Source organism: Gnatocerus cornutus, chromosome 5 (assembly GCF_029298725.1).
Source record: "Gnatocerus cornutus isolate USDA-ARS CGAHR chromosome 5, icGnaCorn1.1, whole genome shotgun sequence".
NCBI classification, from domain to species: domain Eukaryota; kingdom Metazoa; phylum Arthropoda; class Insecta; order Coleoptera; family Tenebrionidae; genus Gnatocerus; species Gnatocerus cornutus.
In genome coordinates, this window is record NC_142237.1 from 7795029 (window position 1) to 7809595 (window position 14567).

General features: G+C 36.4%; 1 protein-coding gene across 3 annotated transcripts in view; it reads right to left on the reverse strand.

Annotated features, from left to right (window-relative positions):
- Positions 1 to 1959: 1959 nt before the first annotated feature.
- sif (guanine nucleotide exchange factor still life) overlaps positions 1960 to 14567 on the reverse strand; it is a 64540-nt gene continuing 51932 nt past the window's right edge. Inside the window, exons 19-29 of one of the 3 annotated variants that reach the window (XM_088037556.1) lie at positions 9885 to 10071; positions 9410 to 9670; positions 7923 to 8215; positions 7680 to 7874; positions 7515 to 7623; positions 6991 to 7466; positions 6652 to 6839; positions 6264 to 6601; positions 5703 to 5832; positions 4993 to 5096; positions 1960 to 2223 (exon numbers count right to left, since the gene is read on the reverse strand). In XM_088037556.1, coding sequence (XP_087893682.1) covers positions 2060 to 2223; positions 4993 to 5096; positions 5703 to 5832; positions 6264 to 6601; positions 6652 to 6839; positions 6991 to 7466; positions 7515 to 7623; positions 7680 to 7874; positions 7923 to 8215; positions 9410 to 9670; positions 9885 to 10071 — 2445 coding nt within the window. In that variant the 3' untranslated portion in view covers positions 1960 to 2059. Of the gene's footprint in view, positions 2224 to 4504; positions 5097 to 5702; positions 5833 to 6263; positions 6602 to 6651; positions 6840 to 6990; positions 7467 to 7514; positions 7624 to 7679; positions 7875 to 7922; positions 8216 to 9403; positions 9671 to 9884; positions 10072 to 14567 lie in introns of all 3 variants that reach the window. The other 2 variants (XM_088037555.1, XM_088037554.1) reach the window with 2 other exon arrangements.

Consider the following 14567-nt stretch of genomic DNA (forward strand, 5'->3'; position numbering starts at 1 on the left):
CTGGATGTCCAAAACTGTTGTTTGTTACGTCGATTTTTTAGCTAATTAAATTATGCATAAAAAGTGTCAACACGACTCAAAAATATGTAATAACTTCCCCAAATTTCGTAGCTGCAGATCTAAAATTACCAAAATTAGAAATTTTATTATGGAGAATGTGGGAAATTTTGTTTGAACTTCAAAATGAACATTTCTAAAATTAGATTTTCGCTTTACAATTTTGCAATTTGGTAGAGTTACTTCACGACATGAAAATAGTAAATAGTGACAGAGATTTTCTCGTTGCTAATGTAAACTGGTGTGTAAGAAATTGCAAAAGCTAGAATGTTAATGGCTAATAGAGGATACATTTGAGAAAATTAATTAGCACTATTGATTAATATCAATAATAGAGTGCATTACAATGATAGCTACTGCAAAGATTTAAATTAAAAACCTTCTAATTGAACACCTGACTTATTCCGTGACAAACCTTCATAATTTTTTATTCTTTTACGACGCATTCAATAGAAAAATGTTATTCTTTCTTAATGTGTCAATTAGTAACACGATAATTCAAGTTTAATTGTGTGTAGGAATGTTGGTAAATATTAATATAGTAATAAAATCCAAATTGGTTTTTGTTGTATATTTGAAATTTTCCTTTTCGTCCATACATACGCACATTTATGTTGATTTTACATACATACAGACATACAGGAAATCCTTACCGGCTAGTGAAAATGAAAATTAAGGTAACGTGGAACAGTACAGTTTGTCAAATGAAGGTAGCTAAGTATACGTAATGATTTAAATTCGTTTCTTTTGATTTTGGCACTTTTCATTAAACACTGACGCGTTTTTTTGACAAACTTTACCATTCATTTCGAATTGTACTAATAGTCTCACTAGTCAACGAAATGGGGTCCGGGAATGGATCGGGATTTCGGGAATGGGAGCGGTCGAAACTTATGATAACACTTACACAATAAAAAATAATACAAAAGTAATAACGTACGACTAGGATTACATTTGAGCAACTTGGTGATGGGAAACTTAAAGTTTTGCGCACCAAGTTTCGGAAAAAAATTGTTGTTTTTTTTTGTTGGTTGTTTGTTAACTTAATTGTGCGATTAAACATTTTGTTGACAGCAGAATTATGTGTTCGGTTAATTCTTTTGTAAATATTTCTATGGCCGGCGTCGAGACGCACCGTCGTCGAAAAATCATAGAAAATTAAGGGGACGGCGGGCGACTCGTCGGCGGTTACAATAGCGTCTATTACATAAGTTAATATTAAATTATTAAACTAATATGTATTTTTTTAAAATACATGTCTATGTCATTAAACCTACATACGGATCAACTATTTCTAAATTTTATATATTCAATAATAATGTGACAATGTTCTAGTCCCTCTCTACTGATTCACTTGATTGCATTAAATTACATATTAAGGTTTGATTTATTTAAAAATTCTTTTTAGACTATTGAATGGTAAATAAACTCGTTTAAGATTCAACAGATCGTAGTATATAGGAATATGTTCTTTGAGATCTAAATTATAAACGGTGCGTCCACTGAGAGTAAATTTCGTGAGTGAGAGTATTCCAGAACATGAGTCCTCTCAGTGGACACATTTTGATAGATTCTTCATTCAATAACTAAATATTCATATCTATGATGCAATAAAAATTACTTCTATAAAGATTTTCGCAAATATGCATAAACATTCTAAAAGTATATAAGAATGATTTTATTTCCCCTGTAATACTGAGTCATCCTTGGTACAACAACGTGAGTCGTATATAAATGTTAAAATGATTAAAATGATTCTCTTCAGACAATCTCGGGGCTCCAAGGGACAAACAAAACCTCACAGTGACAATCTCAGTCGGTAGTCACAAATATTTAACAATTATTTAAATAACTTGTACAGCGTTTAACAATTCGATTTTTGGTTTGGTTGTCTAAACAGTCCGTTTGTATGAAGCACAGCAGTGGTGTAATGGCACGCGCGGCTCCGGGCGACTCCGGAACTCCGGAATTCCGCCCCATACAAACAGTTGATATTTTATTTCTACTGCTGGTTATACGCATTGTGTATTTCTAGCCCGGTTGTGGTCTCGACGAGGGACTTACGCGAGGCGCTTAAAGCGGCCAAACTGTGGTCTCTGCCTTTTCGCGGGAGGGTGGTTGAGGTTGCCTCTAAACTACTGTCTCTTGGCTTCCACACAGGCGACCCTATAACAAACCAACGGCATCACTTTTTGGTAAGGTTAAGCGCAAAAGCTCCAAATGTGCACAAATCGGAAACAAATAGGGTCGTTTGAAGTCCAACAGACATTAAGCGTCTATACTCACTCACTAAGTGCAAAGCGGGGGTGCTAACTGAGACCGGTAATTGTGGAAAGCATGATAGAGAAAAAGAGTGCAAGATATGTTGGAGGCGAGGGTTTTTCACTATCATGGCGAAGAGCCAAATTTCACATTTTCAGAAATCATCACAACTAGTCAAACTCTTACAAATTCTATTCTTAATACTTCTTATAACATTTTTTCTTTCAACAATTATTACTACAGTGTGATTCACAAATGACAACGAGCCTGACCCATTTCAAAAGGCAACTTACAATTGAAATTGCCTTTTCAATTATCTTAAGGTCTTTATCATTCGCGATTTACCCTACATAATATTCTATGACTTTTTAAATTGTTACTACATCTAAGCGAAAATTGATTTACCTTTTGCCGGCATTTCGATAGATATCAAATAATGTAGGTCTTTATCTAAATCTTTTATTTTTATTTCTTATGTAGCTATGAGACACTTAAAACTACAAGCAATACAACTATTGTAAAAACAGTCTTAAGACTTATTTTTACCTACTCGGAACAAATCAAAAAAGTAAATTCATTTGCAGGAGAAACGTAAAATCTTTACATTGTGAGGTTTATAAAAAGCTTTTTGGCTAAAAAATTAAAAGAACTCATTTTTGACACATTTCTGACAATTTGCCAAGTTTGCAATGGAAAAGTGTGCAAGAGTCCAACTTTTTTGTTACAGGGTAATGAAAAAAGCCGCCCATGGTACCTATCATTTAGATAAACTTTTTATAACAATTTCATTATTAAACATCACATTTTTCACAGTTAATGATATTCTTTATTTAAAAAAGCACAAAAAGTGCTTTAAATTAAGTTTCTTGAACTAGTACCATTTCTTGACTTTGCAGAAAATTTTTCAATGTTGCAACATTGTAAGCTCTTTGTATTAGTTGCTTAGTTACCGAGACTGCCGAATGTAAAATTTTATTAGAAATGGTTGAGCAGTATTGCCAAGTTTTTCCTTTGAAAAAATTCATATTGTAAAAATTAATGAGTTTAAATTAATTTTGCTTTGATTGCTGAGATGGTTGAACTGAAAAGGACATGGTACTTCCACTCATGGGCGCTTTTTTTTCAACACTTTGTATAATCGTTATATGTACATAGTTTTGACAATTTGATTATTTGATTGTATTTTTTAAGTGCGTAAATGTGCAATTTGGTCAAACAAAGTGTTAATTTTAAAATAATTTTCAGGACAGTATTTATAGTAGAATTTTGCATGTTGCTGCCATTGTAGAAAAAATCTTGTTTACTACTCGTGCGAAATGGATGTTATGCACACAACGTGTTATTCAGACTCGACTTAATACGGCCTCGTTGGACAATTCACATGTAGTGCGTAAAATATTACCACTTCACAAAGAGTTGCTTTATTTGGTCTTTGAAAATCGTAGTTGTGGCAAACTTGACTAGCTAAATCTGTTACCTATAAATTGCATTATTAGGTTTTACATTTAGAACTTTTCAGTTTATTACTACTGAATTTACAATTTCTTAATAAAAAGAAAAAAGTAACTCATGAGAAGTTTCAATTTCTCATAGGTAATTGAAGTATTTTTCTGTCGTAATATGTAATAAATAGTTTACAATCAACAATTGTAACTTTTTGGAAACGATCGCACAAGTTTCGTAACGACCTGCTGTATGCACCACCTCTAATCCAATTTAACTTCAAGTTCCAGTGTATAGCAAGATTTGTCTCAACAATTGTAGAAGGAAGTTAAGTCAATTAGATGGTCCAAACTACTTTGAAACGCAAAGTTTTAAATGTGACAAGAATGTGGAATGAAATATTACCAGTGTTGAAAGGTGCATCTAAGTTTTGTCTCAGTAATTTTACCCTTCAAATTGCGTGGTGATACTTCTAGGCATTTTATGTTATAATTAAACCTCGGAATGACGCATCATGTTAGCACTGCAAAACTAGTCTTTTATTACCATCACAAATGATGGTGTACCTACACATAACTAGATAATGTTAAAAGTAGTAGGTACTTTGCGAAAACGACCTTGGTTGAGATCGCATTCCAAACAATGAGCCTCACAAATTATAGTTTTATGTAACATACATGCTTTAGTACTACAATATATGGTTCTGAAAATGTGAAAATCATGGCAATGGTTCCCACCTTACCGGTCTAAAAGTAGATAAATCATAAACTAAGGACGAAAAAAAAAACTACTCTACTCTCAGTACTGTATTGTTCGCACACCACTCTAATCTACAGTCTTAGCACTTGATTTCATCACTGACGCGTCCGTTACTTCGCGCCACAACAAAACTGTTGCTCCTCTTGTGCGTATGCTATCCCTTATCTGACTTCCCAGACAAATAGCACTCGACACAAGTAGGGTTGTCAATGCTCAACGACCTGGATGATTGTTTTAATGACGATTTGATTTTCTTGGGGCTTTTGGCGTTCTCTGGTTTAGGACTGTTATCTCTGGAGCGTCGGTGGGTTCTCGGACTGGACTTTCTGGAATTTTTTGGACTGACACTGTCGGATCGTTTCGAGTTTTTATTGGGACTGGGGCGTCGCACTTGCTCTTGACGTTTCGGGGAGCGGTTCGGAGATTTGGTAGAATGGATTTCCGCGGTGACCGTCTCGTTTGTGCGCTTACCTAGTTCTTCGGTTTGCATGGGATGGAAGTTCTCGGGGGCGTGCGAAGACTGGATCAGACGGGCTTGGCTTCCCGTGCTGCCGGCAGATAAAGTGGAGGTGGTGCTAAAAATCAACAGATTAAACCTGAACGGACTCGGATTTATCGCACTTGCAGCGAGGAGCAAACATTTTTTCTAAACATTTTTACATAAACTTAGCTATAAATCTCTCACGATCGGCAAAACCAACCACAGCTTACTCGTTGAAGTGATCTCATTTTACAAGAGTTTAAACTTTTGGCAGAAGAAACTAAAAATTTCCCCATTCTTTGACTTCAAATTGCGATTACCGCTTCGATTAACTCGCCTGAAAGCCTTAAATCAAAATTCACCGCATCCCAATAAAACTTCTTGTAAACCCCAAAGCGGTCACTCTCATCCTCTGAAAGAAACTTCCCGCAAACTCGCTTCTAACTCTTATCCGCTAATTCCTTTGTTTCTTCTTTTGCGGCAAACTAAGTTAATAACAATAAACTGTGAATAAAATTGCACTTAGAATCTTTTTGTCCTACTTCGCCAAGTTTTATGTTCATTACAAAATCCGATATATTTACGGACACAAAAAGTCGCCGGAAACCGGAGAGTTGATTCATGATAGCTCCTGTTTCGATGCAGAGAGCAATAAATCGTGCATTCTAATAAAAATAAAAATGACTTAGAAAGTCAATACCTCAGAGTCAGATGATTTGGAGTCCGCCCTAGCGTCGCTTTGGCCTTCACTGTACCCCCTTGGGAGTCCTCCTCCCCTTCTGACTTGAATCCGGCGTCGTTCCTTTCATGTTCCGGTCGTTTTGGAGGATCTGAATTTACAAAGTCGCAAACAATTTTTATCAGTGCGGACTCGAATTGGCCGAAATCAATAACATAAATAAGGGAAGAAAGACGCTCTTGGTGCTAGAGCGAAATTGTAAATCTGGGACTGTTATGGAAGGGTGCTAAGTATAGTACCTGAATAAAAACAGATTGGGGGTCTAATTTGGACAAAATAAATTTTGAACACACTTTCAACTAGAAAAAGTTGTAGAAAACATGTAATAAGTTGGAAGGCAGATTGAAAATGCGGACTATTTAGTCGGTTGAATGCAGCACAATTACTATAAAAATTCTCCTCGGCAGGATGACGTTCTAAATTCAATAAAAATGCGAGCGTATGATGGGAATTTCCATCATAAATAAAGAATTTAACTGCAAAACCGCATATTTTGCATATTTCGTGTAATATTTTACGAACCTGCTGCATCTCCCACCGTTTTGCTCCTACACCTGAACGTAGTCGCCGGCGGTTCCTCTCCTTCTTGACTGATGTTATCGTAATCTATATTTCCAGAAGAGTGTCTTTGAGACGTCTTCGACTTCTTCGTCTTCCCCAAAGTGTGCGAACCTTGCACTATCACAGTCTTCGTCGCTGGTCTTTCTAACGTTTGACTATTGAGCACGTCTTTGTGGCCCGTCACCAATAAAATCCCCGGTCCCGCTCCCGGCTTCGTTGCCGGTATCGACATGTTTCTAACAGATTCCCTTATAATTTGCCTGATCGTTTTCAGGAACGCGTTCCTGAAATCTGCCGTGCTGAAAGCGATCAATGTTAGGTGGAATTGAAAAGGTTCTGGATATGTTACCTATTAGACAAAACGTAGACCTTCTCCGATCTTCTCTGTAATTGACTTCTTAAGTGAATCAGTTCCCACAGGAAATGAGAATCCATATCCTTAGCAGAGGAAGCTCGTACTTGAACTTCGGTTACAGGAATGAGCACTTGGTAGCGAATTATTTCGACTTCGGACGAAGAACCTTTGCTTGAAACGCCCTGGAGCAAAGTAGGGCACGTGTAAGTGCAGGAATAATCTCGATAATTAGAGAGTACAAACAACGCTCAAGTAGTTTACTTTACACGTTGCGAGGAACAAACAGACACAAATAAAAGCTAGTTCCACAAAAAATAACATAAAATATTTTACCATAAGCTTCTTTTTCTGCCGGAGCCGCTCCTTGCAGAGAAAAACAACGGCGGTTTTGAAGACAAAGCACATCGCATGCAGCTCGAGTCCTTTCTTGATTTTCCCCAAAAAATCTGAGATGTTCAGCCATTCGACTCCGCCGTAGTAGAGCAAATCTCCTGGACTCAAATCTATCGACTGCTTACACGACTTCTGGTGCTGCCTGAAGAGGTGATCGAAAATGGCACCATACTCTTCGTGGATCCTCTGCATTTCGTTGATGTGTTCGGCCACTTTCTCCATCCCTTTCAAAGCTTCTACCAAATGTTGATGTTCGTCAGTATTGGAGTCAGTCAAATTCCTGAGTTGCTGCAGTAACAGTGGATATTTGAGTATCCGCTGTATTGGCTTTATTAAATATGATTCGAGCGTGGAGGAATGCTGCTGTTTGGGATTTCGCGCTGCTAGGAATTCCTGCAGAGCTTGGTTGCCTTCATCTGGAAATTCGTTAAACAATAATGGAGAAAAAAGGACCGGATACTTACTCGGATGCAGGACTTTTTGCGCTTTGCTGTGACTAGCGCAGAACGAACTGTATAATTTGAAGTGATTTACATAATACAAAAATGCGCTACCGATGGAAAATAAAACATTCTGGAATTAAAATTGATAAATATGTAACGAAGACGAAACCGAGAAAAATCGCTCACTTTAAATTGGCTGTTGTATTCAAATTTATGGAAATCCGGCTCTAGGTCGAGAGCTTCTTCAAGGTTCTGGAGGAACTGGCGTTGGAATGTTACGATTTCTTGGATGTTGCCGAAGAGAGCGTTGATTTCGGCGTTCGATAGGAAAGTTTCTTTTTTCAGCGGTTCGAGGTAGTTCTCTAGTAGGTTGTTTAAATGCTGGAAGCAACAACGTCAAAAACGCGATTTACTGCAAATAAATTTTACCTTGACGTAGGCGCGTTCGGTGTCCACAAGTTCCAAAACTACTTTTCTTAACTTTTCGGCATCCGTCAACTGTCTGGAAGGTGTTAACAAAGCCTGCGAGGTGTTACTGACCAAACTTCCTGTAGGACTCGACTTTCTTGTTTCAATGGGAGACCGACAAAATCCTGTCACTTGCTCGGCGGTTTTCAGCAAATTCTCGATCTCAAAGGAATTCGTTCGAGAACTAACTTTGATCCCGGAGTCCGTCAATGAGGAGGGAGGATTTTCAGACTCCGTAGAATAACGATCTTTACCTGCGAGGTCCAATTTGTTTAAAACCCATTTCATGTTCGGTTAGAGTTAGAAAAAACTGTTTGTCGGCAAGCTTTCGGCGACATTTGCAGCAACAATGATTTAGGTTTAATGGAATTTTGTTGATACCAAAATAGAAGCTTTGGAAATTTACGAAGCGTCAAAAACGTATTTTATTAAATTCGCAATGGTCAACACAATTTTCCTAAAACGGAATTCAATGGAATCTTCGTATTTGTTGCGATGATAGACTAGTGTGGTGCTTTGTATGAAGATGCGAGAAAGCGTTTTCGCGTTATTAGGGTGTGTGGGAAGAAACGGCGAAAATATTAAAGCCGAATTTTTCTTTACATTCGGATCAATCGAAAAGGATTCGATTAGTTCGGCAAAGTTTCCACTAACGTACCTTTTTACAGGCGAAATCAGAGAACTCAAAGTTGAGTGCTTTAAAGTCGTCGAAAGCTCGATTGAACTTGTGTTAACATAATCCAACAGAGTAAATACAATTTAGCGGATTAAATAGTTCGAGCTTTAAGGCAAGTTGACAATATCTTGTCCGAGGTTCCCGTTAGAAACTAGCGCCAGGAAGAAAGTTGGAAAACCGCGTTCAATTAGTTTAGAAAAAGTGTGCTTTTGGAATTTTTGGTGCTTTAAAGTAGAGAGAATGTCAAAGCGCCGATTCGCAAAAATTGAGGAAAATCAGACATAAAGCTCAAGTTGTTTTCGCAACTGACGACAGTTTCTATAAAGCTCTACCACGACAATGGCAAAAGTTCCAAGATTTATGAACTCGAGCCTCCAAATTGACGTCAGTGTAAGTATTCATCCCAAAAATTATTAATATCGAATTTCATTCAAGCGACCCCTCCGCGCCCCATCCCGGATTTAATAAACCCGGAAAGTCCCGTTTTTTCAAGTCAAACAACCTTTTCTCGGATAATGAAGACACGAGAAAAAAGTGTAACCTGTTTGACGTTTTGCGAGTAATCCTTTATTTGTTTGCGTCGTTCTTTGTGAAGCAAGTAGAGTCTCCCACTTCCCGGATCCCTGTTCTAATAAACAGTCAGCTGAGAACTTTGATCTTGATAGGAAACCCGTATCACTTCGTAATTAAAACTAGTTACAGTTCCGGAAATCGGTAGGTTTTAACTACGCGGTCGGAAAGTTCTACTCTACACTAATCTACTCACTCCAACCTGGAGCTGGCACGATGAGCCCGGAGATCATTTCTTCGCTGATGACTGGAGGCTCTGAAGGCGGTGGTGGACACACCAAACTTTCGATGATGTCGTCGGTGGCGCGTAAAATTCCAGCCAAATCGGGCGGCTCGGTCCGGGAAGAGCGCATCATCATGCACAGGGCCAACTCCTCCTGGAGGACGCTCTCCAGATACATCATGTCCAGGTCGGACACGATGGCGCCGTTGATTACCATGATCTCGTCGCCTTTAATTATCCCTTAACATAAAAGTTATAATAATGACGTGATAATGAGCTACATGGTTCAAAAAGTTGGCTTGCTGACAGAAAATGAAACTGCATGATTATGCGAGTTATGAAGTTGATATTATTAGCTTGATTCATGTGATTTTTATGAATTAAAACAGAAATTCTTTAACATTAAAACCATGTTCTCCGTTGACGCAGTGCCGCCCCCACAGCCCCCACTCACCGTTCTGCATTGCCACGCTTTTATCCTCCACCCTGCTGACGTAACAACAAAGCTCATCTTGTCTGTCGGCGTTCTCCACCAACTCCGCTTCTACGCTGAATCCCCACATCTGTTCCAGCGTACTCCTCGAAAGCTCCACTTGGTAAAGAATCTTCGCGCAGACCTCCACCACCTCATGAGTGTGGAGCTGTAACCAACATAATATCATTCGGTGGCAATCAATAATGTCTGATTTAATTATCCACCGCGGTCAATATAATTTCGCATGAAATATGCGTCATCGAGCTGTAGGTAATTTGAGGTTGCCGATCAATATCGTAATTATGTGTACAAATTGCAGGATTGCAAAATTCCCGATTGTGACGTTGATGAAATCGGGAAAAACGGGAACATCAATGGAGATTAAGCGGACTCCAGGGGAAAATTCGGGGCGCATCAAAGTTAATTATTTTTTGCTGATGCACCCGCCAGAACTGCGATATCGTTGGCAAAAGCTGTTTGTTCTCAAAATGGATAAAAACAAAACGGTGTTGCTCGTTGAATAATAGAAGCTGTTGTTATAGCCGTGCTCTGAAGCAACTAAGAATTTACAAAGTTTCTAACTTTGAATTTGTTTACAAACAATTTGAAAGGCTGTTATTCATGTCTTGCAATGTCGGAAATATTAGAAAAAGTGCACTTTATGTAATAAAAAATTAAGTACCGAAGACATGAAAGAGTTATGACTGCCAAAATGAGAAACTCATTTAAGTGAGCATTCAAGAATTTTATTATTACAAGACTGACTGCTAGGGAATCATATTGTTTACTCCTAAATTGAAGACAACTTTGACAGGAACAAAAGGAACCGCATTTAAATCCGCAACTAAGTATAAATAACTAAGTTGAATTACATCCAGACACAAAAGGGACAGTACAAAACAGGAACTTAGAAGACTTAGAATTGTTTACTGCTGCTCCAGGTGCTTACCTAAAGAACGGTAATAATGAATATCTTCTTACTACAAATTACTTATCTCATAATAACTTTCCAAGAATGAGATAAATTGCGATTTCGTATTTATTTGAGATAGAATAATTAATATTGTGCAAGCCGAAAAAGTCAACAACTATGCACTAATTAATTAGTCAAATTAGTTTGCTCGAAAGTTGCAAAAGAAGCAGTGAGAACTCAATTACAGAAATGACTGAATGCGTGATATTAATTATCTTTAAGAAAATTGAATTATAAAGTTAGTTTGACCGTAGTACAAGTCCAAATTGAACGAAATTAATGCAAATAGATACTTTGGGAATCGGAAGCTTGTTAACAGTCAATATAAACTCGCTAACTATCGACAGTTATCGTTCCTTTTCTATTCCTGTGGCCTTTTGCATCGAATTCAGAATTCACACCAAGTTGGTGAATGCTGTTAACCAATCAATAAATCACGTCTAGTTTTAGTGGTTAATTAATGTCAATTTAATGCTTGAATATTTAATGAATCAACAGTTGACTGATTACTCCAATCACAGTTTTCACAACTTTAATCCGGGCATTGTCGACCCACGCAGCTCCAATCCCTTAATTGGCATCGAATGACTGAAAAAACGAATTCCTCGATTCCAGATTAGAAAATTCGTCGATCTAATCAAAAAAGGGCGTCTTCATGATTGATGAGCCTGTATCAAGTTTTCAGGGGATTTCCTCCGGTCTGTACAAAAAATTAAGATAAACCATTTCCCGCTCTGGTTGAAAAACGTGAAATATTACAAAACGGAGCTTCGAAATAATCATCTCCGGCAATTTAATGTGTCAAAAACTCAAAAGTTCCGATGATTTATTTGAAATTCTTCGCGGATAGTCAAACTCGAACAAAAATTGAATAGAGCTGGAGTATCGACAGTGACAAAGTTCGGAAGTTTGTTGTGTGGTCGCAATTTGTTTTGTTTTAAATGATGCGAACGTGGAGTTTAATCAGGTTAGCTTTGTCGAGCGAAATTGCAAATAAGAAATCCAGTTCGAGTTTTTACTGCTTTATAATAACACGAAGAAGGTAAATAGATCAAAATCTTTTCGCTAGGATTGTTTGTCGTTATTGCTCTTCTCTGGAGATTGGTTTGTTTGCTTTTAATCTGAGATAGTGCTCGGGGGCGGGAATTATGTTATTACGGTTTGATTGTGCACCTATCGATGGAAATGTGCATGAGATCGGCTGTATTTGTGGGGGAGAATGCACAAGAAGAGAAAAAATACTAATTGGTTTCCGATTCCAACGCGACTTCCCTGAGTTCAATTTGTTTGCTGAATAGAATACGAGATGAGGTTTCCATCCCTGTTGCTCAACTGTCAGAAGTACAGATAATTGCAAGAGGAGGGTCATGCTTAGAAATAAATATTTGTTTTCTTTAAATGTTTGCTGACATTTTCTTTTTTCACCTCCTTCTTCTGCAATTAAAAACAAACATAAAAAGAACTTCGTTCTACTAAGCGAACTGCAGTTAATTGAAACGACGAATCAGCAAATTAATTTAATAATAAATTATAAAACATATTTTGAATTTCAAAGTAAACATTTCATACAAAAATTACAGATTTTAGTGAGATTGTTATTGAATAAATTAAAACATTGTTTTGAAAGCCAAATGCCATCACAATTTTAAAGCCTCATCCAAATCAATACGAATGGATTATATTCTGTTCGATAAAAACACATTTAAGGTCTTCAAAAATACATATTTAATAGTGAAAAAATTAACAACTCTTTAAAATGATAAAAATAAATTAAGAAATTAAAAAATCCAAGTCAAATAATTTGGAGTATAATAAATTAAACTCAAGCATTTGAAGACGAAAGAAAAGAAAATTTATAGAACGAATAGAGCTTTAACAAAAACTAAACTGTTAAGAAGGGGCAAGAAAATCTTAGAATAAAGATGAATCAGAAGCTAAAGACTAAAAAGAAGAGTAATAACATTTTTCTTACATTTTTCACTTTGAATATTTTCAATTAATATTTCCTATCGTTCTTTACTTTACCGAACATTCAACTCTTAAAAATATGTTAAAAATTGATCCATCACGTAATCAGCATGACGTCTAAGCCAGACACAAATATTTGAGTTGGTGTTTCAAACAAAATAATGATATATTAAGGGTAAGTACACATGACGATAACACAAACATAATCAAAGAGAAGTGTCTATTTTTAAAACTGAATAATTTATTTGGTTCGAACACTTTTCATGTTACCCACCATTAAACTAGCAATAAGACAAAGAAAAAACTAAAGAGTAAAATTATTATTTGCATATTAGACTCAAATTTTAACCGACGAAGAAGTATTTATTCTTTCAACATTAATTAATCCGAATCCGTAAAAAAATCAGACTCTGAGGAAACTTTTCCTGAAGGATCCATCTAAGCGTCTTACTAGAGACTTTCCAATAAATAAAATAAAAACTTTCTTTATTATCGGTAATACTGAACATATTTAAGCTGCTCAGACGTAAATACCCAACTATAAATTCTGCGAGAAAATCTTTGCTATTACATGATGATAAATAAATTGTCCATGGAGCCTAATTAGACTATAAAAAGAATTTATTTATAAAGCTGTTGAAATAATTCTTCTCCAAGTGCTGCTTCTGGAATATTCGAATAAATCACTCTTAACTCGACTAACTGAAGCAAAAATAATATAAAAATGAATTCTATATTTTATTGCTCAGTTCATACATTTGTGTTTCCTTTGATTTTGTATTTTATGCTGGATGAAGTCTAGTGCTTTGTGGGTCACCAGACGTAAACATAAACTTACTTTCTCATATTCGGGATTGTGTGCTTTTTTTTCCTTTGTGTAATATTCTCCAAAGCTCTAACAAAATCAGTTCTTTTCAAAACTTAATTTGTGTAATCGTTTAAAAAAGGTTTTTCTTTAAAGCACAAAGCTTTGTGATGGAGCTGGTCTTTAGATACGGACCACATAATGTATTGCAACGTTCAATTCAAAACGCTTGCTTGGTTGATTTTCGCAAAATTATCGTTGATTATTCTCATTCTAAAAAAACTCTATAATACAAGAAAGTGATTGAACAAAAGACGAGCACGAGCACGAAAAATATTGAATTTATTTATAGTCTTGCATGAAACTGATTTTTTCTGATAATACTGCAGCGCGATTATCCTTTGAAACAGAAATTAGTGGACGTATTGGGAGACCATTTTTTTGTTGAACAGGCATGAAATTCCATATTGGTCCCGACATTAATCATCTTGTAGCCAACCTAATCTCTGTTAGACATCGATAAGAAATTTCGGAACCCTTCGGCGTTTGGCTATTTTCAATAGATCGGTTTTTAATGACTTTGCATTATTTTTAATAAAAATGACATTCAAAGAACAATAAGTAAGTATAATGGTAGAAGTAATGTTAATAATTTAACTTTTCTGAAATGAAAGCCAAAAATAAAAGTTTTCTGCCCCTGATATGAGAAACCAGCTTCGTTTGCGTCAGAATAATTGTGTTTATTGCGACCGTAAATATACAATACCCAGGAATATCTAAGTAATTTACGGCTACGTATGTAGTGTATGTACATGACCACACGACAAATGAGTAGGTCAGCCCAACTAATAGCAGACAATTAGAACGAATGGAAACGTTTATTAGGTGTATTCGAGTTGACATAGAAACAGCTTTT